Below are 21610 nucleotides of genomic sequence, written 5' to 3' on the forward strand. Positions count from 1 at the left end.
TTGTTATCTGGAGTGTGTTTTAAATTTACTCATTTAACCAATTAACCCCTCAATTTTTTGACAAATTAAATATGTTCCCGCCCTATTTGCTAAATTATATTTCTTCAACCTTTCTCTTTTTTTATTTTTTTCAAAATTTCTCATTCTACCCTAAAAAAAAAAAAAAAAAAACAGAAGAAATAATTTAAAAATACTTAGGGCCAGTTTGGTATTGCTATGTGAAAAAACAGCTGTGAAGTAAAGTCAGCTGTAAAGTAAAGCAGTTGAGTGTTTGGTAAACTATATTTTCAAAAATGATGTGATTGCAAAAACAGTATCAAAGTGTTTGGAAAATGTTAATATAAAAATGTTGTGACTGTGTATAATTACTAAAATAGACATGATGTTGAAAGTGCATTTCACTTATTTGTTTGGTAAAAATAAAAAATTTTTTTTACTTATTTTTGAAATTTTTGACTACAAATTTTTATTAGCATTAATTGTTCTAAGAACAACATTATTAAATAAGTATGCCTATTATATTTTTAGGTATATTATAATTTTAATCGTATAAATAAAATATCATAATTAATTATCACAATATAAAATATAACTAACAATGAACATATTTTTTAATTTAAAATAAACAAATAAAAATTATAGAAATCAATGAGGGTATTATGGGTAAAATAAAATATTCATTGTTGCTGTGAGTCATTGCAGCTTTCAAAAGCACCTAGAAACATGCTTTCTGTTTTTGCTGTGAGGAGTTGAGAATTGTGGGGAAAAGCAGTTTTTTATTTTTTTACCAAACACCAAAACTGTTGCAGGTAATTGAGAATTGTCATCCACAACAACTTTTGGGTCCTCTATCGCAATCTCAAACGGGGCCTTAATGACCATTTTCCTGCAAGGTTAATCAAATGGTCTCACCGTCTCACAAGTTAAAAATTTGGTAAATTAAAGGTATCACATTTTTTAAAATATGTCTTGGCCAATTTCCTAAGGATTTATGTAAATTTCTTTCAAAAGTTTGTGTGAGGATAAAATGGACAATTCACACCTTAAAAAGCTTTACATGAGTCAGATGTGTTCTTCCATTAGGGGAATGCTATTCACCTTTTTCACCGACCTTTTTCTTTATTATTCTTATTCCACAGTGTATTTTCATAATCGGAACCGTTTATTTTTTAGATAATTGTTTGAAGATCATTTATGAAAAAAAATCAACTAAATCGGAAATCGTTTGGTCATGTAATCATTATCAAATAAACAAACAGTAAATTAAATTATTACCAAAATCGTCTGTTTATTTGATCACAGTTACATAACTAAACAATTTCTAATTTGGATAATTTTTTGCAAAGATGATCTTCATAGTTAAATCTAAAAACTGAATAATTCTGATCATGAATTTACACTGCGAAATGAGAATAATAAATGAGAAGATCAATAAAAAAGACAGACTGAAGATGATGGATAGCATTCCTCTTAGCATTATCAAGACTCATCCTCTTTCTCAAAATCTAAGGCATGAAATGAACAAACTTGGTTAAATTAGATGTGAATTAGGATATAACCACGTGACCAATGCAAGGCTTTGACCGTGAACTGTCCATTTTTGTCCTCACACAAAAGGTGCATAACATCTTTTAGACCGAATTGCGGATGAAAACCATAAAAAATTATCTCAAATTGACCTTGATGCCCCTATCCTCTCTCCTTTTTCCTCATAAACAGTGTTTAAATGCTTAATTTATAACTGAATTGAAATAAATTTGAAACATGAGTGTTTTTATCGTTGTAAAGTCTATAGAGGACACTTTTAGCATTACCAAAAAGAACAAATAAAATATCAATCTCGATATACACCATGATAAGTTGATAACACAAAACTATTCTTTTCAAATAGTTATTTTATTATAAAACCAGAACAAATGATTCTTTTTAGTGAAATAATGATTGCTGGTGATTGAAAATGATCCCTTTATATTCTTATTCATCATTGAGATTTGAGAGGTATTCGCATAAGCAGTACGTTGTTATTCACTGGTTTATCTAAGACATCCCACTTGGCTTTGCCTCAGCACGACACGTCCTCCATGCAGATTCCACGTGTCGGCCTGCATGGCTTAAGAGCGTCATGCGATGACACCTTGAAATATCCTAAATCAGCAAGAAAATTGCCCTTTAATGAAACTAATTTCTTTTGTGCCCTAAACAACATTCTTGTTTCCTTGAGCGACCATTCGAGGAAAGAAGAGCTATATATAACATATCATATATCCGACGGTGCATCCATCACGACTGTTTATTGATCAACGGTGTTGAAGAGGGGTGTGATTTGGATTGGAAAATCCGAATCCGACCGATTCCTATCCAAAAATTTCCAATTTTATTCCGAATCCGAAATTGCCGAATCCGAAAATGCTGAAATCCGAAAATTCCGAAAAAAATTGGATTGGAATTGGAATGTTTATGTAAATTCCGATTCCGATCCAAAAAATTCCGAAATGTTCCGAAGGCATTCCGATCCAATATTTCCAAAATTATGCCAATTTATTCCATATTATATATTTTATCATTTATTTAGTATGATACATATAACATATATTTTTAAAAAGATGACTAATACTATTAATATAAACATATGTACATTATAAATATATGTGTATCATAATAACATAAATGGTAAGTTGGTAACACAAACACCCACATTTTTCCGTACATGTAATTACTATTTTTTTTTTACTAGGGAGGGGAATTGAAGATATAGAGCAATTCTACAGTTATCCCAACTGGAATATCCCACCAATTGTAATTACTAATTACTAAATATTTAAGCTTATTATTTTCAAAATTTCAAACATGATATATATATATGTGAGTAACATGTATCTACTAATGACATTTATTCTAACAATGTTGGATGAGCTTCAAAGATTAATCCCCCACCTCTAAGATATGTGCTATTAAGCCTATTATACATTCATAGTGACATTTATTTCTCTTATATATTATGTATGTTATAGTATATAATATATACCATTAAACATACACAATATATATCATACATAATTTATTTCTTAACATACATAATCTAGCAATGAAAAACTTGCTAAATTGCATCGTTCTTTTTTTTTTTTTTCCTTCTTTTCTAGATTTTTTTTATGGTAATGGTATGAGATGGTATGGTTCTAAATGTTATTTAAATTAATATTTTGAATTTTCTTTTTAAATTGGACATATATTTTAATTACATTTTAATATAAATATTGAAATGCATCATAATCTATTGTCTTTTAATTTTGTTTGTTTGTTAATTTCATCATTATTCTAAAAAAAAATCCAAACATGTTCTAAAAAAGATTATGAAAATGTGAAAATTCCGATTTTTTATTCGAAAATTTCAAATATTTATCCGAAAGTCCCAAAAATGTTATATTCTGAAAAAATTTCGAAAATTTCAAAAAATCCGAAAATTCTGAATCGGAATGAAATGTTGAAATTCCAATTTTTTGGAATGAAAATTGGAACATAAATTTCATTCCAAAATTTTTTGGATTGGAATTGGAACACCCTATTTCCAATCTGATCCGCCGAAACACACCCCCTTGTGCTGATGGAGGATTCAAAATCACACAACATTAATTAATTCTAAACAAAACAACCTGCGCTGCTAAGTGCTAATTAACACAATGCAGAATGCAAACAAAACGTAGCCATCCATTAATTATTAAACATCCGCCAAAAAAGACTAATATCCAGCGTCCGATCATGATGAGAAGAAAATAAACAAATCAGACATTCCCACGTTGACGGTCCTGATTCATCCCCCAGCCACGGACCCCGAACTGCAACTCAGCAGCAGCAATCAAGAACTCCACAGCCTGTTGTGGAGTCAACAAATCCACCACCTTCCTCACCGTTCTGAGCCGCAGATCATCCGCTTTCTTCAACACGTTCACGAGAGCACCCATCTTCACCTCCAGATTGGTGCATGCGCCCATCAGCTCGCTCGCGCTGTCCTGCCACTCCGATAACTCCTCCGTAATGGCATTCTCCTCTTTTACCTACAAAACCAATGTCGTATAGTTAGACATGAAAAGTTAGTTTAAAATGTTGTTGCTGTTTAATGATTATGTACGGTTTCGCATTGGAGTTCGCTGACTCGGCGGAACTGGGAGGGGGAGAGGTCGCCGAGGTCGCCGGTGCGGAAGCCACGGAGGATGTCGACAATGTGGGCCTCGAAGCGAATTGAGGACTCGGAGTAGACGAGGTGGAAGGCGGTGGTGGGGCGCCAGCCGGCGATCCAGTGGAGGGAGCGCTCGAGGGTGGTGGCCCAGGGGGCGACGAAGACGGAGAGGGCGTCGCGCTCGGCGGCGAGGGACTTGACTCGGTAGTACTCGGCGTAGTGGGACATGACCTTCTGGACGACGTGGAGGAGGTGGTGCTGCTGGTCCGGGGTGGTGGGGGGTCTAGGGGTGGAGGAGAGTTGGTGCACCAGGTGATGCAGCTGCTCGAACCACGTCTCGTAGAAGCTCGTGAAGTTGCTCATAATCACACTGACTCAGTGAGTAGCTAGTACGTGTGTGTTTCGAGGTTTTGGGTTTCTCGATCTTCATGCCATATTGTGCGGCTGCCTTGGAAAGGGTTGGTGTAGGAGTGAGAGGCACGTACCACCTACGTGGCAGAAGATGGTGAAATATTTTTCAGGAGGGTCGACTCTTCTTCTTATGCCATTTCACCATTTGCCGCTTGCCAAATCAACTTAATTAATTTCAAATATATAAATCGTTATTTTTTTATTTTTTTATTTAAATCATACTTTTTACATATAATGATTATAAATTCCACTTCTAAATCTCTCTTAATGATAAACTAACTCACTTAATAATTTTAAACCTACCTTTTAAAAAAATAAGTCTTTTTTTTTTTATCTCTCTCCAATCTCTCCCTTTCCCTTCCCCTTCGCGATCTTCTCCTACCTTTCTATGTGCAATCTCTCTCTCTAATCTCTTTCTATATATGCTTTTTCTCATTGTCTGCTACTCTCTCTCTCATCTTGTGCCGATTTCTTTATCTATTTCTCTTTCTTTGTGTTCTTCACTATAATCCCAACATCATCAGAGCACTGGGACTTGCTTTTTGATATTGGATCTTAAAAAAAAGTCTATTTTCTATAATGGACTTTTAAAAAAAAAAACAACCAACATTTTAACAAGAATTTATATGATTAATAATGTAGAATATACATTAGCCAAAAATAAATAATGCATGATATACATGCTTATTATTGATCTGAAAATTACACAATTTGCCTTATAACTTTTAAAATTCTAACCAAAGTCCAATAATATTGTAATCATTGCACGTTACACAATATTGGTCAATTATTTTCTATTTTTTTCACACATATCGGGCGCTGAGCAGTTAGCGGCCATTTTCGATTGTTCGGCAGTGCATTTTTACTTTTTTGTCAAACTCTGATTTGTCGGCTTTATATTAGGTTTTAACTCTGAGATTTATATGCAGCTTCCACAAACTTCATTCTATACCCTAGGAAAGTATGAGGTTAACCCATACCCTATACCCTCAAAAAATAAAAATGACATATTTATTTGACAAGACAATGATCAAAAGACTTTATTTAGAAAAAATAAGGGCTTTATTTGAAAAAAAAAAATTATAAGGTTTTTTTTCCAAATAAGAAATGTTATAAGGACTAAACTTTAATTTTTCCTATAATTAATCCCATTAAAAGAAGCTAGGTAATTAATTAAAGTGGAAATTAATATATGCATATCTACTATATATAATTGCTTAATAGCAAGAAGCGTCTCTCATTCTAACAACACATTACACATGTAATTTTAATATATTATTTGTTGTGGCATGTGTGGCTCTTGCCCAATACCCTTCAATTCTCATACAAATATAAACCTTTATTAATTGGTTCCATGTAGAGTCTATTTAGTTCATGCCACCGCTTTCCTTTGGCCAATATCTCATATATTGTTTCAGGAAAAAATTTAGTGCTCTGCTGGCAAATATATATATATATATATATATATATGGAAACGTACACCGTATTGTTGTTAACTTGTTATTCTTCCAAATGCTTTTCCTTAACTCCTTTTCTGTTATGTTGCGGCATAGACCTTTATTGATTGGCTCCATAGTCTATGGACCCTAGTTGCCAGTAACATCGTTGTGTTTGCCTAAAAACATATAGATCTAATAAGTGGTCAATTTCTTTACAATTACTTATGTGTTTTGTTAGAGTTCTAGAATATCATATAACACAAGGTAATATTGGATCATATATAGAGTTTGAACTCTTCAATTAGCTTTATTCGTTGCACCATACTCCATATCATTTTGGATTGTTAAATAGGCTACTTCATTTGTGCAATTTTAGTCCTTGCATTAATATAGAACATTGGTTAATGACTAACATTCCAAGAAAAATAAAAAAGAAGTTTATTTTGAATCAAGTGTTATATTGATCTACTTTTTTCTTTTAAACTATTTTATTCTTCATTTTCTCTTCCCAAAATGTTGCGCGAGACTTAATTTCCAATCATATATGTCACTGAATGAGACTTGACAATGTAAACTTACAGTTTCCTGACATTTGCCTGCAAGTAATCTTTTTCAAAGACACCTTGAGGCCTTGAAGATGCAGCACACTTTAGCTCAAGCTTTGCATGAAAGGGCAACTTAACTGGAAAATTTGTAGGCCAACGGATTTGTGTGTTTCAAGGGTCAGTGTACGTATGAGGTATTGTGACCAATTACTTGTGTGTGAAACATTCCAATTAGGCACAGTCCTCTGTATGTTTGAGTTTATTTAATTCAATTCAAACATATTGACCCAAGTGATAAAAGAATTCAATTCCGACAGCTAGACATAGAAGACTTATTCAAACTATAGTTGTGGATTGTATGTGAACTCCTTGACTTGCTTTGATGCGTTTTGTCTCATTGATGCAGTCATTAGACAAAATTGTAACATTCTGATGCCAAGTTGCCAACCTTGCACATGCTGCAAGTCAATTGTGTTTTTAAACATGGCCATCGTCTGAGCTCATTTAATCATCTTCACATGGAAGTCAAGGCGTTACAGTAACGACCTCCATCCCCAATTTCAAGACATTGAGCAAGTGGCTCTTTGACTTTAGGTCAAGAAATTTTTGTGAGCATCGACTGCGATTCAATCAAATGAAGTTTCTTATAATAAAAACCCCATAATCGCTGCCTGGTAAACAGATTTTCCATGTGTTACTCATCACAATGCACATAGGAGTTGAATTTTCAGCAGTAACTTTGTTAACTTGTTAGGTAGTTTGTCATGTCCTACTCTCAATAAAAGCACACATTTAATACGATTCAACATTATCAAAATTGACAATTTCACAACATAACATCACTCAATCTATAACAACTCTGCATAACTATTTCCACACCCAAACAAACATAAAAGCTTAGGTACAAAAGTCCATCAAGGTTCTCACCAAAAAAAAAAAAAGGACCATCAAGGCTCACAAACCAAACACCGCATAGAGCAATCCGGCAGGCAATAGATAACTATACAAACCCAACAGACTGTCAGACTCAAACATCACTGTGCGCAAAACTATCTCAAAACAGTTGTAGAGCCTCCTCTAATTTTGCAAACTCCGATCTTAACACAGAACTCATAAAACTTGAAAGTATGCTTGTTCACATACTTGTAATTGTCAGTAAAAACCCTCCTAAACTTGTAATTGTCAGTAAAAACCCTCCTACCACAGGGCATGTAACTGCAGCAAATGCAACTTAACAACCAGTGTCATGCAATGGTATGAGGTAAGTGCACTACCACTTGAGTTATGATTATGAACCCCAAAACATACAATTGGAATTTTACCGCTCCCGAACCAACAAATAAAATCTGCAATGGTATTACCATCCAAAGTAAATATTTTAAGCATGCTATGGTTTTTCTAGAGGAAACCACAAACCACCTTGTGCCAAGGCACCTTTGATAAAGGCTGCCTGAACGCTTGGCAAGCATTCTTCACAAGTGACAAATTTGCCTCGACTTGGATTAGGAACCCATCATAACTTTATCTTCCTTAAGAGGTTGATCAACAAGTTCAATAGCCATGGGACATTCTAAGATGAAAAGCTCTTTGGCATTCACAAAAGGCCTTTCCTATACTCAGTAACCTTGATATTTCAGTCATCCTCAAAAAGGGTGCTTACTGCATGAACCACAACTATAGCCATTGCAAAAATGTCACAAAATTAAAATTCCATCCCAGTTCCCATTACACTGCAAAATCGAAATTCCTTCCCAGCAGTGAATATAAATTGCACTTAGGAGTTAGGACTCAGTTTACCAATTGCTTCCTAGATCAATAACAAGTAACAACCAGCAGGGAATTCTATATTCTGAAGGAGAGTCTTATCAACCCAACAAACCCACAAAGAGTCTAATCTCAAGCTTATTTCAAAACTCAGTCTAACTTGAGCTCAGCTGGAGCAGAACATAGACACTTATCAAAGCCAAAGCTCAAGCTTATTTGCCAAAATCTATATTAAAAACCGAAACCAGCATCACCACCACCATATTTGAGCAACCCACCTCAAATTAACAATATAATTTCATAGTATAGCATGTAAGATTGCAAATCAAAGTATTAAAAATGTAATATACATATTCAACAGCACATCAGTGAAATTTGAATTTATTTCAATTGTTATTATCACCAGCACGAGAATTTGAAAGCAAAGATCTTTAGAACCCTCTACTCTCCACGCACCCCCTCCAATAAAAAAAAACCTGGAGATCATTCAAGGGCATTTGCGGCATTTTTGGGGAGCTGTTGCTGTTGCTGCTGCTGCTGTTGTTGTAAAGCCATGGACTTGCGCTGGAGCTCGCGCCACTTGTTGATTCCAACAGTGCAAATGACTGCAAAGAAAAATAAATCAGCCAAAAATTCTCAAAAAACAATAACACACTCTCTCTCTAAGAAATCAAAGATTGAAACTTGAAAAATTAAGACTTACAGCCAGCGCCGACGAAATAGAGCAGACGGAGGAGCTTTGGCGCGGGGGGTCCCGCTACTTCTTCTCCACTCATGACTCTTCCTCTTTAACTTCTCTAACAGACTGACTGACTCTGTGTGGCCGTGTGGGTGTGTGAGAAAGACGACCTTGCTTTGGACCGAAACTGTAACCTGCCTCTGCCTCTGCCTCTGATACCATAATAGAATTAGAGTATTCAATTCAAAACCAATTGGCAATGGGTGGAGGTCCAAGACTTATAAGCACATATGCTAACCCTTAATTTTCCGATGTAGGACATTACTCCACATTACTCTCAACAGGATGTTTATGTAGGCTGTGCCCCGAACCCAATGTTAAAATACCTTATATTACAACATTTGGGCCAGACCCGGCCCGGATTTGACCCAATATAGCAAAAGGCTTCTCCTTGAATGAGAATTCGCAGAGAATTGGAGTATTGGAGAAGCAGTCGGTCGTTGGTTGGAGAATGGCGAAGAAAGGAAGCTCAAAGTTGAACGTCGCAATTATTCATCCCGATCTGGGTATAGGTAATTTTTTCTTCTTCTTACTGTTATTATTGAAGGCAGTAAAGAAATTGCTTTGGGCTTACTTTGCTGTGAATGCGATGTGTTGTAGGTGGAGCTGAAAGACTAATTGTTGATGCAGCTGTTGAACTTACATCGCATGGGCATAACGTCCATGTTTTCACCGCACACCATGACAAAAATCGATGCTTTGAGGAGACCATTTCTGGTGTGCCTCCTTTCTCTACTACTTCAATTTTATCTTTATAATCATGGTATCTATGAAAGTGTAGTGCCGTTTTCTTAAAGTTGGAGTGTGTATGGTACAAATATCAAATAGGAGTGTGCTCGTCATTGTCAACATAAAAACTCATGCCCATATCAATTCAATTATGTTTGAAAGTTGAATCAAAGATTTACATGATGACCCAGTTTACAGAAAAGAAAAAAGTCACTATAAAAGGTTGAAAGATGTCAGGGTCGAGTGGTCTTGGTGTGTGTATTCTGAAAGTAACATGGTTACAAATACAGCCCTGCCTTGAGAACTTATCGAATATGGGTGCTAGTTACTACATAGGTAGATGGATTTAGGCCTTGGGTTGGAAGATTGTTTTGTACTTCGTGCTTCATTTTTGGATCCTGTAGAAGGAACATATCGATTTTGTTTTTGCTTAGTTTGGTGTTGATTAACTGTCATCCAAAATTAGTGCGTGGTTTGATGTTTTAAATTCATTCGGTTTTTCAGGTACCTTTCCAGTTACTGTATATGGTGCTTTCCTGCCCCGATATATATTCTATCGTCTTCATGCTTTGTGCGCATATCTGCGGTGCCTATTTGTTGCTCTCTGTGTGCTGGTCTTGTGGTCATCATTTGATGTAATACTAGTCGATCAGGTCTCTGTTGTCATCCCACTACTGAAACTTAAGAAGCCAACAAAGGTATTTGCACCTATATTATATGCATTTTTATCTGGTAGCATCTGGTAGTATAGTTCTTTTACATGTTACATCTTTGTGTCCAGGTTCTGTTTTATTGTCATTTCCCAGATTTATTGTTGGCTCAACACACAACTATTCTAAGGAGGATATATAGAAAGCCCATAGACTTCATAGAAGAAATGACAACTGGTCTGATTCCATATCTTTGCTTATTGTATTCATGTGATGTCTCTTTTGCATCATTTTAGTGTTCATCTGCCGATGTACTAATATTTTTTTTAAGCAAAAAAATTACTGCTGCAGGAATGGCAGACAAGATTCTTGTTAATAGCAAATTTACAGCAACTACGTTTGCAAAGACATTCAAGCATCTTGATGCACGACGAATTCAGCCAGCTGTTCTTTACCCAGCTGTCAATGTGAATCAGTTTGATGAACCCACCAATTCTTATAAGTAACGAACATGTTTGTATATCTGTTGGTGCCTTTTGGTTTTAGGCATGCCTTTATGATTCCATATGCAACCATTTCTTTGATGACTTTCTTCTTTGAATTTGATGTGGCAGTTTACAGTTTCTTTTCCTGCTTTGCTTTTTTCCTTGTTCTAGGTTAAATTTTCTGTCTATCAACCGTTTTGAGAGGAAAAAGAATATAGACTTGGCAATTTCAGCTTTTGCTATGCTTCACACCGTTGAAGGAGACGCACTTCAAGGTCTTAATCTGGCTGAAGCTTCCTTGACAATTGCAGGCAAGTTCATATGTATTATCCTCCTGAGTAATCTTACTGATAGATATGTTATACTAACTAGCAGCCTAGGTACTTCTTTAAAAAAAGAAAAGAACATTTTTATAGGGATATGTGTGTTCCACATTACCGTATGTATCTGTTGAAAGAATGTCTGATGTTACTAGCATGCAGTGTCACCGGTTGTTTGATTAAGTTTTCGATTTAGGTTCATTGTCTGTTGAGTGATTTAAGGAATTTTGAAGTGAACTTTACTATCTTGACATAGAAGGACATTGAAACATTAGCCTGTGGATGTTATGCCTAGAACTTATTGTATCAATGCTGAATAGTCTGGATTGCAGATTATCAATGAAACATCGCAACTGGAAGTTAACTATACTATCGTGATATATTAATGCAACATCATTTCTTATTTGATTGGTAAAAGTGCATAACGTCTGCACATATGGAGTGATAAATGTCATACATGTTTAGGTGGCTTTGATAAGCGCTTAAGGGAAAATGTTGAGTACCTGGAGGAGCTCAGAGGTTTATCAGAAAGGGAAGGAGTGACCAATCGAGTTAACTTTATCACATCTTGCTCAACAGCTGAAAGAAATGCACTTCTCTCCCAATGCCTATGTGTCCTTTATACACCAAAGGTGCAAATTACATGGTTTTCTTCAGTTGATCGGATATAGTTGGGAAATAAATTATCTGATATGAGATATTCAACAATGCAGGATGAACACTTTGGAATTGTTCCTCTGGAGGCAATGGCGGCTCATAAACCTGTTATTGCATGCAATAGTGGGGGCCCTGTAGAGACAGTTAAGAATGGTGTAACGGGATTTCTTTGTGACAGTAACCCAAGAGAGTTCTCCTTGGCTATGGCTAAACTTATTCGAGACCCACATATGGCACAGAGAATGGGTATTGAAGCTCGGCGGCATGTTACAGAGTCATTCTCTACAAAAATATTTGGTCAGCATTTGAATCAATACCTTGTTGATGTTGCTCGGACTAAAGAAGACTGAGAGAAATAATATAGCATGATGCAAAAAACTATATGGCCTTGTAGCTTATAGTGGCGGAAACACAGATGCTTGCTTTCTCTTGTTTGTAACCTCACAGTTTATTGGTCTTTTGTATTGAATAGTTCTCGGAGGGGCTCAAAATCATTTCATTACCATCCATATATTTAAAACTAGTTGTTCAGTTGACACAATTTTGTTGGGCTCAATATACATATCAATTTGCTGCGTTTGTAGCTGTTGGAGGGATTTCTCAATATGAGTAATGTTTTATGTCTCTCTCCTTTTGGTTGATATACCATTGTTCTACCAGGAAATGTCATTATCTACTGATTTTGATACCGTACCAGGTGCCCAGCACTATTTTGCTGCACAATGCGGACATTCAGCAGAAGCTGTATTTATGACAATAAGTTTTTTCAGTAAAATTTTATTCAAGTCCAAAAGAAAGAGGTTCAATTATTCTACCCATTTCACAATCCCTTTTTAACAATCACTGTATTAATTATGTCTAGATACACAATGTGCATTCAGTTTCCAAAAGACATATTTGGCCAAAATCATTAATAAACAGCCATGAACTTTTCTTTTTTCAATAATTGAGACAATTACAATAAATATAAAAGCCTATAAATCCTACTTTGATACAAGAAATAAATTAAAATTACATCAACTATTCTATCCAAGGCTTTGGGGTATCTATTGTGCATACAATACAACATGAGTAAAAAGAATATATTAGCATTATCAAACATAACCCTCATTTCATCGAAACTCAGTTCTGGGATCTACACCACGGCGGCTTTCATCTACTAAAGCCAAACTTAACATTTCAGTGCAAAACTGATCTCCTGGGTTTAGCCATAAAGCCTGCATGGAAACAAGAACAAAGGCAGCAGATTCATAACAGTGCATCACAAATGATGCAATAAGATCTAATTTTCTGATACACATAACGGGATACACAGTGCATTCAACCATAAGAGAAACAAGTTAAACAACTAAAAGAGGAAAGGGAGAGGGAGAGGGGGTGCGAGAGAGAGTATTACTCACTTTATGATAATATGTAATTGCTGCACTAAAATTATCCTGCACAACAGTTGAAAAGAGGAGAAACAAAACATTCACATCATATTTTCATCATAGTGGACACGGACAAAAGGCATATATACACTTAAATTTGACATATTTCCGTGTTTGAACAACAAATTCCAAGTAATAAATTCTCCAAAAACAAGGATAAATAGTCTAAGTGATGGCTTACCATTCCCAAGCAAGATTCTATTGTTTTAATGTCGAATAAAATGTTAATTTATCCATTCAAGTTTCAAAAATCTGACATACTATAGGATACATTTAGGAAATATTTTTAAACAGCGGAATGGAACAAGCAGGTTATCTCTCCATTCATTTAAAGTATCCCATAATTCCTCTGTGCACCAAATGTGAAGGTACATACTTTTTTAACAGGACACACTCATCAGCTCCTTACCAAAAAAGGAAAAAAATATATAAATACTTGAGGGAATTCCCTTTTTTGTTCTCTATTTGACATGGTGAGCCAATTCTCTTCTCTATTCATGTTTAAAAACGGAGATATAGAAACTGCTCAAGTATTCAAGAACATAATACTCATACTTTCTTGTCTAATAAACAGTAGTACCAAATTCGACCATTTTTTTTCCTAATAATGTATATTAATAATACAATCAATATTTACTATGCAAAATGGGCTTCCTAATCCACTTCAAATGAAAGAATTTTTTCCTTTTAAAAGATAAACAAGTAGTCGAGAACTTTACATACCTGCAAATGGTAAGCATATGCAAGACCTGCATAAGTACTCACACTGCTTGTTGATAATGCAAGTGCTTTCTCATAGTATGAAATAGCTTTATTATACATCCTGAGACAGATTAGGTTTATATAAGTAGGCTAAAAGAAAATACTAGTTTTACATCCAAAGATTAGAACCTATTTCTGTGAAGGAAATTAAAAGCACCAACATAAGTAGTAGACCCCCCTCCCCCAAAGATTAAAAAATAATAATAAGCAGTAGACATCTTATTTGAATGACGACAAAACTTTACTCAGAAAGAGGAGAGAAACTGAAGAGAAAAGCTTATATACTATAGTAATGAACAATATAGAATCAAAGTATCCACAGAACATTCTCTGAACCCCATAAATCAAAGCTACCATAATCTCCTAGAACAACTGAAAGCTCGAGCAGAAAGAAAGGACAGACACTATATATCCTCAAGTTCACAGAAGGTGCTAACAAAATAAATGCTAGGAACTGAGCAAATAAATAACTTACTTCAATTTTCTGTATGCATGAGCGAGATTGACCACAGTTGGTTCCCACATTTCACTTAAAGGGTAAGGAATTTGAGCCAAAGTTTTCTCAAACCACCACAAAGCTTTATTATACCTGTATCAAAAGACAAAGATTCATCAAAAATCGCTTGACTTAGTATGAATGGCTGAAGAGAAGATTTATAACAAATGACCATATAATAAAGCAGAATAAAATGGAAAGAAAACATGCAAAAAAATTCAATAACACGGAATAATAGTCCACATAAATGACAGAATACTACTATGGTCAGCATTTTGGAATGCTATTTACAAAAATATTTAATAAACATTATTTAGGGTTGCATATTTCAGGATGCAGCACTTACTCCTTCATATGATAAGCAACGACACCTAGTTCATTATATACAAGTGGATCTGATGGGCAAGTAGTCTTAGCCTGCATAAAGAACTAAAGTGCAAAGAGGTGTATCAAAAATTTTTATCATATGATAAAACAATACACATGAAAATATTGGGTTATAGAATCCATAATTGTCTGTTGAGATATGCACATGAGACAATCAAATTTATAAAATAAAGATATTCAAAATGATGGAGGAGTTACTTCTAATCTCTTAGCAATCTGAGATATTGCTTTGCAATCATATCATACTTCTATGTTGTAACCAATGTTTCGAGAACTGGACTGGACATCGAAATAGAGAAGGAAAAGGGTTCAGGGTCAGAGGTTCAACTGTGATGGAACCAAAGGTTGAACCAGTGACATTAGTGTGATGTAATAAATGTAAAATATATTAGAGTTAGAAAGGTTAAATTGAAATAATTAAAATTTAAGGGATTTACTTCAAAATCAAATTATTATAAATGATAAATAGTGTGCCTTATCCAAACACACCCAAACGAAAAAAATTAAATAAATAAAACAAATAATGAATTTGCTGTCATTTTGAGTTTTATAACTGATTTCACAGCAACGGAAATTTTATGCAAGTAATTTTTAGCTTCTCAATTCTAAGCATGGAGGAGTTTGAACCAACAGATATCTTAAATTTAACTCAAGGTCAGAAACTCAAGATTATGACTCTTAGCTTTTATATTATTTAAAAAGGTACTACCAAAAATAAATTAAGACCAGAAGTCTGAAGTTCACATCCAAATTACATAATATCTGCAAGGAAAAAAAATTGTCCAAGACAGTCTTCACTCAATGGTACAATAGTCCCTCAGACACGCTTCACATTTAATATTGCTCTCCTTTGCTTACAATTTCCTTTTTGACCAAATATAGGTGCTTATGAACAAAGCAAACTCCTCTAGAGTAGTTATCCAATTCTCGAACTGCCCATTATACTCTCAAAATTTTTAGATTAATCATATGATATAAAGGGCTGTTTTTGACACTTAAATGGTTGACATAAGGTAGCGAGTCATGAAGTAAACGTGCCACTGGAATTCAGGGCTTCCTTTATATGAAATATAGATGTGAATCATTTCACATTTCTTACCAAAGTCAAGATCACAATTGGCAATATGTAAGTGTTTACAGAAATCTAAGTTACCTGCTCAGCAAGCTTAAAGCTGTGGGTTCGCATGTACTCCATTCCAATGTACAAAGTTGGTAAATGGCACCTGGAATAAGAGAATATCAAGGCCTGTAAAAAGACAATTTATAAATAATAAGAGAATTTAACGCTCTGCCAATAATAATATACATAACGTGACCATATCTTCTTCCTTATATTTCAAGTGGCAGACGAAAAAATTCAAGTTAACAGTCAACCATAAAGAAGAGACTGAGAGATTTAAATACAATAAATTACCCTGGAAACAAACGAGCAGCAGTGCGATAAGCCGACATTGCTTGATCACCCTCATCTTTAGCAGCATAAGCATTCCCATATCCTATCCAAGCAGGTGGAAAGGTCCCATCTAGACTGGTAGCCTTGCTATAGTGTAGAACAGAGCCAAGAGAAATAATTAATAATTGCATACCCGATAAAATCAACAAATGGCATGGTTGATTGAGGAAATGTTAACTGATGAGTACAATATCTAAGGGCGTACTAACCCTCCAACACTGGAATTGGAAATTCACCTAGGTTAAAAATCCAACATATTCAATTTGCAACATATAAATAAGCAACAACCTCTCCTTCCTGGTGTTATCATTACAAATGATTTTTTCTTATATAATGGTCTGGATAAACCCCAAAAAGCTGTCATCCAATGAAGGAGTAATCAGCAGCCCATGTTAAGGCTTCAAACTAGGATTGGTCCAAAGTATAAAACCTAAACATCTAACAGATGATTAACATAAATGAAAGTAAAAATATTTGGAGGAAAATAACCAAGATAATTTTATATTTGAAAAAATCAATGTGGTAACAAATAATAAAAGTTTGAATGATTTTATGAGAAATGCAATTCATATACAATCCAGCAGAATTCACATTCATTTAGTAATTTAACGCATCCATTATAATGTGAAGGCAACTGAACAGGCAACAAAATGCTCATAACTTGATTCATATATGAGAGAAAAGAATGGTCATACCATAATTTCTCATATGCATAGCATAATGGAATAATAAAGCCTTCCAAAATATAAAGAAAAATATGATGTTACTTTTAAAGAATCTCAAACCAGTAAAGCAGAAAATTTAAAGTGCTCAAAACCAAAAAATCACAGTTTAAACATGGGGCAAATGAGGCAACTCAAAATATATTCACATGTACATATTCTGTTTAACAGCATTACTAATCGTGATGAACTTGCCTGAAATAACGGTGTGACTGATCATACTTTTTTATACAATAATAGTAGCAGCCAACAGCAAACCATGATAAAGCCCTACAAAGAGAATAAACCTGATGAAGTAATAAACTAAATGAATTACACGAGCAACAATACATACAATTCCTAGGGAAAATCCAAAATCTCTCTTTCCAGTGGCATCTCAAACCAGAGTTACCAGATTTCCCAAACCCCCCAGGAACCGCAATCTAGACCGCACATCCCGTTCCCAGCATACCATAAAATATGAGTATTCAGTACTTTCAAATTGAACACTAGTGACTCGAGTAATAAGTGTTTCAACCACTCTCACTTTTGAGGATAGTCCTTCACTAAATTGCATGCCATAAGATAGAGCTCATTTGAATGCCCAAGCTCCATAGCTGCTGCTAGATGCACCAATGTACTTTTCAGATGGAAAGGATCCTTTTCAAGCAGTCTGTTAAATTAAAAATGAAAACAAAGATAGATTATTGGGGGGAAAATTGCATCTCATACATAGATTCTTAGCGTATTTAGTTCCATACCAGTTGCCAACTTACACAGAGGTTAGTTCAAAGCACTTTTGATATTCACCACACTGATGGTAGTATTCAGCTTTGCAGGCTAGAAGGTCAGTGTTGGTTTTCAAATTGCGAATGAAGGATGGATCACAAATGTTACTATTACAACTTTCTTTTTCAAGTTCCCTGAATTTTGCTACTACAACATTTTCTTTGTCATACTGGGAAACACAAAAAGGAAAAAGACTGATGAGGACATAGAAAAATATATTGTTACTTGATGTTTGTAAAGTAAATCTATAAAAATTTGTTGAGATGTAAGAGGACTTCACCATGTTCGACACTTGAACTGGGACATTTTGAATTGGCATTTCTGTTTACCTTTTTAATTAAACACGAGTAGAATGATGAGAGCCATCCGTCTTCAGGAGAAAATTGTAATGACGAGAGTAGGCTTGTCTCTGAAATTCAGCAGAAAATCAACAAGTTTAAGTAGGGGAACATCTCATCCTTACTTAAATAATTGTTTGAAGAAATGCAGAGGCAACTCCAATGCATTCTATGGATCATTAACAATAACAGAAGCCTACATAGATTTCAGGAATCACAATGAAAAAGAAAAATAAAACAATTAGACAATCTAAAAATAGGGACTTAGGTACAGAAATCCAGGATGTTACTCCCATCAATAAGAAGAACATGTGATTAAAAGAACAAGATTAGTTTGATGACTCCTTACCTTCCTCGCACGTAAGCATGTGATTTTCAATAAGACATTCCAATGCCTGAAAAAGGATAAACAAAGCCATTAGCAAAAGTATGAAGGACAAAATGATTCTTGCCTCTGTACTAAACAAAACCATTAGTAAAATGATTCTAACTAACTTCTGATTAATGCCTCTGTACTAAAAGTGAAATCTTGCAAACGTTTAAAAAAAATCAAATGATACAAGACTCTATGTACTTTATCATGTTTGAAAGGACAAAACAGTTTATCAAGTTGTTGCCTTAGAAATTTAAATTCTTTTGTAGGGAAAACTACTTCCCTGCTTTTGGTAGGCAGAAATGTCAGGGAATACAAGCGAGAAACTAATTTTGGTAAGTAAAATCTCAGACTCAACAAAATAAATTCCATGCATACCTCATAACATAAAGGATCAGCTTTGATAGCAGCTTTGTACCTTAAAAAAGACAAAAGCAAATAGAACAAGTTAAAGGATCTCTCCAACCAACATATGTGCTATTCTAATCATATTATTCTGAATCCATAAAACACACCCACACACATATCAGGAAAAACTTACCACTGTCGGGCCTGGACACGGTTTTCCAAAGCTTCATATGCCTTACCTCGTAGAAAGCATATGGCAGAAGATATCTGTTGCAAGATAGGAATAATACATTACATGACTAGAAACCTTATAGGACCATAAATGCCCTAGAACCTCAACATGCCTGATGGAGTTTGTAGCATCGGCCAATACAAAGCCATCAACAATGAAAACTCAGATAGCCACAAACTCAAACTCTAAAAAGTAGATACCTAGCTAGTAAATGAATTAAGTAGATAAGTAGTACAATAAAACCAACTTAGAGAGAGAGAGAGAGAGAGATAAACCTGATGTCATATTTCAGTAATGATTCTTTTTTTCCTCTTCTCATAGTAAAAAAGGGAGACTTCTAATCATTTATTAGTCACAAGTCAACAAATAAAGTATTAAAAAACACTTCAACCCAAATCACTCAAAGCCAGATAAATTTTTTCCATCCTCTCAAATTGTAACAACAATAAAATCCTACAATAAAGCTTGGCCACCATTTCTTTTGCAGCAGCTAAAACCAATTCTTTTTCCCTAGCACAAAATTATAGACATTGCAACGCCCTTAAATTAAAAAACTGAAGTTTGCAACACAATTAAAAAGTTTGTCAAGTTTTCTTTTTTAATTATGAACCAAAATTGGGTCATTAGCAGAGAGAAGCAGCCTATTTCCCAACTAAAAAGTAACAATATATTCGCTTACTGCAACTCTGGGAATGTTTATTATAATGGGACAAGGAATATATAATTATTAATATGCATCCTCAAGGACACCAAGTTTATTACTCCCAAACTGATATGCAAATTTTACTCACCTGCGTTAACAATGTGTTTCCTACGCTTACCATGATTATAACAAACTCCTTATGAAGCTATTGATTCATTAGTTGTGAACATTAGTAGTGTCTAACAGTAGAACATTAAAAAATGATACCAGCCAACGTTTTCATATAGCAATGTTAAGAAGAAGGGAGAGAGGGGGTGGAAATCTCACATTGATCTCATGATCTTCGACATCTTTATCCAAGTACATGACATTGGAATCCTTGGTGTCATACAGATTCCCATGCTCATCCACTTTAGCGTCACCAAGCATTAATAGGCATTGATCCCACTCCTTCAGCTCCTCCTGATTACACACACGTGGAAGAAAAAAAAATGAACTGGTCAGTACTATTAACTTAGAATGCAACTTCATGGAGCCCAATTTAGCGCAGAAGACTGTCAAGTCTAAATTAACCTCATATCTTAACAGTGGCAACAGAAGCATAGCCGCCTTCCTTTAATGTCATAACTATCCGGAAAAAAAAAAAAAAAAAAAGCATGGGAAGAGAGAGAGTGAACTGAAAAAAGAATTTGTTTTACTGATAGCAAATGTATGTATGTCTTACCAGCTGAGAAAGTTACAAATGTTTTACTGCATTTAAAAGATCGCCAACATTAAAAAATGCCATCTCTTTAATCCGAGGAATAAATAGGTAAATTTTTTTTTTCTAGCACCACATACCGAAGTGAAACAAAACCAAACTAAAAAACCCACAACCCACAAATGGAAACCCCATTTCAAGCAAAAGCATTGAACCAAATCAACAAAACAAACAGAACCCATTGCAAAAAAAAAAAAAAAAAAGGGTTTAAAAACTAACAAAAATATATAGAAGAAAATCCCATTTCTTGATTTCAACAGAGGAACATAGAAATTGAGGATGATGGGAGTGAGACTTACGAGGCACTTAGCAGCGAGGTAACGAAATCGGAGGTCACGAAGAACGATCTGAGAGGCGTTGAGGAGGTGGTAGGCTCGTCGATAATGGCGGCCGAGAAAGAGAGCCTGAGCCTGCATGTAGATATCGGCAGGGTCACTGGTAAAGGCAGCGACTTTGTCGGCGAAGAAGATGGCGGACGAGTAGAGATGCTTGCTCACGCAGTCCCTCACTACCCCACGAAGCTTCTCTATCTCTTCCTCTCTCATTCTCACCAAAAGGGGTTGCTCTACTTGCTTGGATTGGAATTGGGTTCTAGGGAGAGCGCCAGAGAGAAGGTTTTGGGGAGAGGGAGGTTGATTGAATTGAGCGGGAGCTAGGAGGTTTTAGAGGTGATTATTGTGATGGGCTTGGACTCTTATTTTGAGTTTGGAGTGGGCCTGGTTTGGCCCATGTACCATGTCATATCAAATATTTCATTCTTATAATGTCCACCCAAACATATTTCATTCTTATAATGTCCATGTACAGAATAATTTCAGTATACTTTGTTATTGAACTTATTGGAATGATATTATTAGGAATTATGGTATGTTATGATATCAAAGAACTCAAAAGTTGACTAAAGACTTGGTTAGAAGAGGTTGATACAATTCCCAGATTGAAATTTATCAAATATATCCTTGGTGGAACAAATTTAAAAGCATGG

At 35.0% G+C, this 21610-nt stretch overlaps 4 protein-coding genes across 4 annotated transcripts; 1 reads left to right on the plus strand and 3 right to left on the minus strand.

Moving 5' to 3' along the window:
* Positions 1 to 3779: 3779 nt before the first annotated feature.
* On the minus strand, positions 3780 to 4537 carry LOC147297913 (transcription factor-like protein). The gene is made up of 2 exons (XM_086229847.1): positions 4127 to 4537; positions 3780 to 4052 (listed from the first exon to the last, which is right to left on the minus strand). Exons 1-2 carry the CDS (start codon positions 4535 to 4537, stop codon positions 3780 to 3782), a joined length of 684 nt encoding a protein of 227 aa, XP_086085973.1.
* A 4080-nt stretch (positions 4538 to 8617) lies between these two features.
* LOC147297914 (uncharacterized) lies at positions 8618 to 9253 on the minus strand. The gene is made up of 2 exons (XM_086244788.1): positions 9037 to 9253; positions 8618 to 8938 (listed from the first exon to the last, which is right to left on the minus strand). Exons 1-2 carry the CDS (start codon positions 9107 to 9109, stop codon positions 8817 to 8819), a joined length of 195 nt encoding a protein of 64 aa, XP_086100914.1. The 5' UTR covers positions 9110 to 9253; the 3' UTR covers positions 8618 to 8816.
* A 108-nt stretch (positions 9254 to 9361) lies between these two features.
* LOC147297915 (UDP-Glycosyltransferase superfamily protein) lies at positions 9362 to 12499 on the plus strand. The gene is made up of 8 exons (XM_086244776.1): positions 9362 to 9584; positions 9673 to 9789; positions 10306 to 10499; positions 10583 to 10688; positions 10803 to 10953; positions 11108 to 11247; positions 11722 to 11888; positions 11970 to 12499. Exons 1-8 carry the CDS (start codon positions 9524 to 9526, stop codon positions 12261 to 12263), a joined length of 1230 nt encoding a protein of 409 aa, XP_086100902.1. The 5' UTR covers positions 9362 to 9523; the 3' UTR covers positions 12264 to 12499.
* Positions 12500 to 12790: 291 nt separating this feature from the next.
* APC6 (anaphase promoting complex 6) lies at positions 12791 to 21545 on the minus strand. Its single transcript, XM_086228753.1, has 16 exons — positions 20925 to 21545; positions 20193 to 20327; positions 19184 to 19257; positions 19021 to 19060; positions 18619 to 18664; positions 18261 to 18340; positions 17919 to 18100; positions 17690 to 17815; positions 17359 to 17433; positions 16403 to 16528; positions 16142 to 16211; positions 14948 to 15030; positions 14581 to 14694; positions 14067 to 14166; positions 13314 to 13349; positions 12791 to 13130 (listed from the first exon to the last, which is right to left on the minus strand). The coding sequence occupies exons 1-16, from the start codon at positions 21168 to 21170 to the stop codon at positions 13026 to 13028; spliced, it is 1638 nt and encodes a 545-aa protein (XP_086084879.1). The 5' UTR covers positions 21171 to 21545; the 3' UTR covers positions 12791 to 13025.
* Between the last annotated feature and the right edge of the window lie 65 nt (positions 21546 to 21610).

The sequence above is a fragment of the Dryas octopetala genome, chromosome 1, assembly GCF_963921425.1.
Source record: "Dryas octopetala chromosome 1, drDryOcto1.1, whole genome shotgun sequence".
NCBI lineage: Eukaryota > Viridiplantae > Streptophyta > Magnoliopsida > Rosales > Rosaceae > Dryas > Dryas octopetala.

Coding starts and splice junctions, on each gene's coding strand:
- LOC147297913 (XM_086229847.1), bottom strand. CDS start 4,537: ATGAGCAACTTCACGAGCTTCTACGAGACGTGGTTCGAGCAGCTGCAT. Junction 4,053..4,126: donor GCGAACTCCAATGCGAAACC/GTACATAATCAT, acceptor TTGGTTTTGTAG/GTAAAAGAGGAGAATGCCAT.
- APC6 (XM_086228753.1), bottom strand. CDS start 21,170: ATGAGAGAGGAAGAGATAGAGAAGCTTCGTGGGGTAGTGAGGGACTGC. Junction 19,258..20,192: donor TCGAAGATCATGAGATCAAT/GTGAGATTTCCA, acceptor ATCTTGCAACAG/ATATCTTCTGCCATATGCTT. Junction 18,101..18,260: donor ACTCGTGTTTAATTAAAAAG/GTAAACAGAAAT, acceptor TGTGTTTCCCAG/TATGACAAAGAAAATGTTGT.
- LOC147297914 (XM_086244788.1), bottom strand. CDS start 9,109: ATGAGTGGAGAAGAAGTAGCGGGACCCCCCGCGCCAAAGCTCCTCCGT. Junction 8,939..9,036: donor CTATTTCGTCGGCGCTGGCT/GTAAGTCTTAAT, acceptor TTTTCTTTGCAG/TCATTTGCACTGTTGGAATC.
- LOC147297915 (XM_086244776.1), top strand. CDS start 9,524: ATGGCGAAGAAAGGAAGCTCAAAGTTGAACGTCGCAATTATTCATCCC. Junction 10,954..11,107: donor GAACCCACCAATTCTTATAA/GTAACGAACATG, acceptor TCCTTGTTCTAG/GTTAAATTTTCTGTCTATCA. Junction 11,248..11,721: donor AGCTTCCTTGACAATTGCAG/GCAAGTTCATAT, acceptor ATACATGTTTAG/GTGGCTTTGATAAGCGCTTA.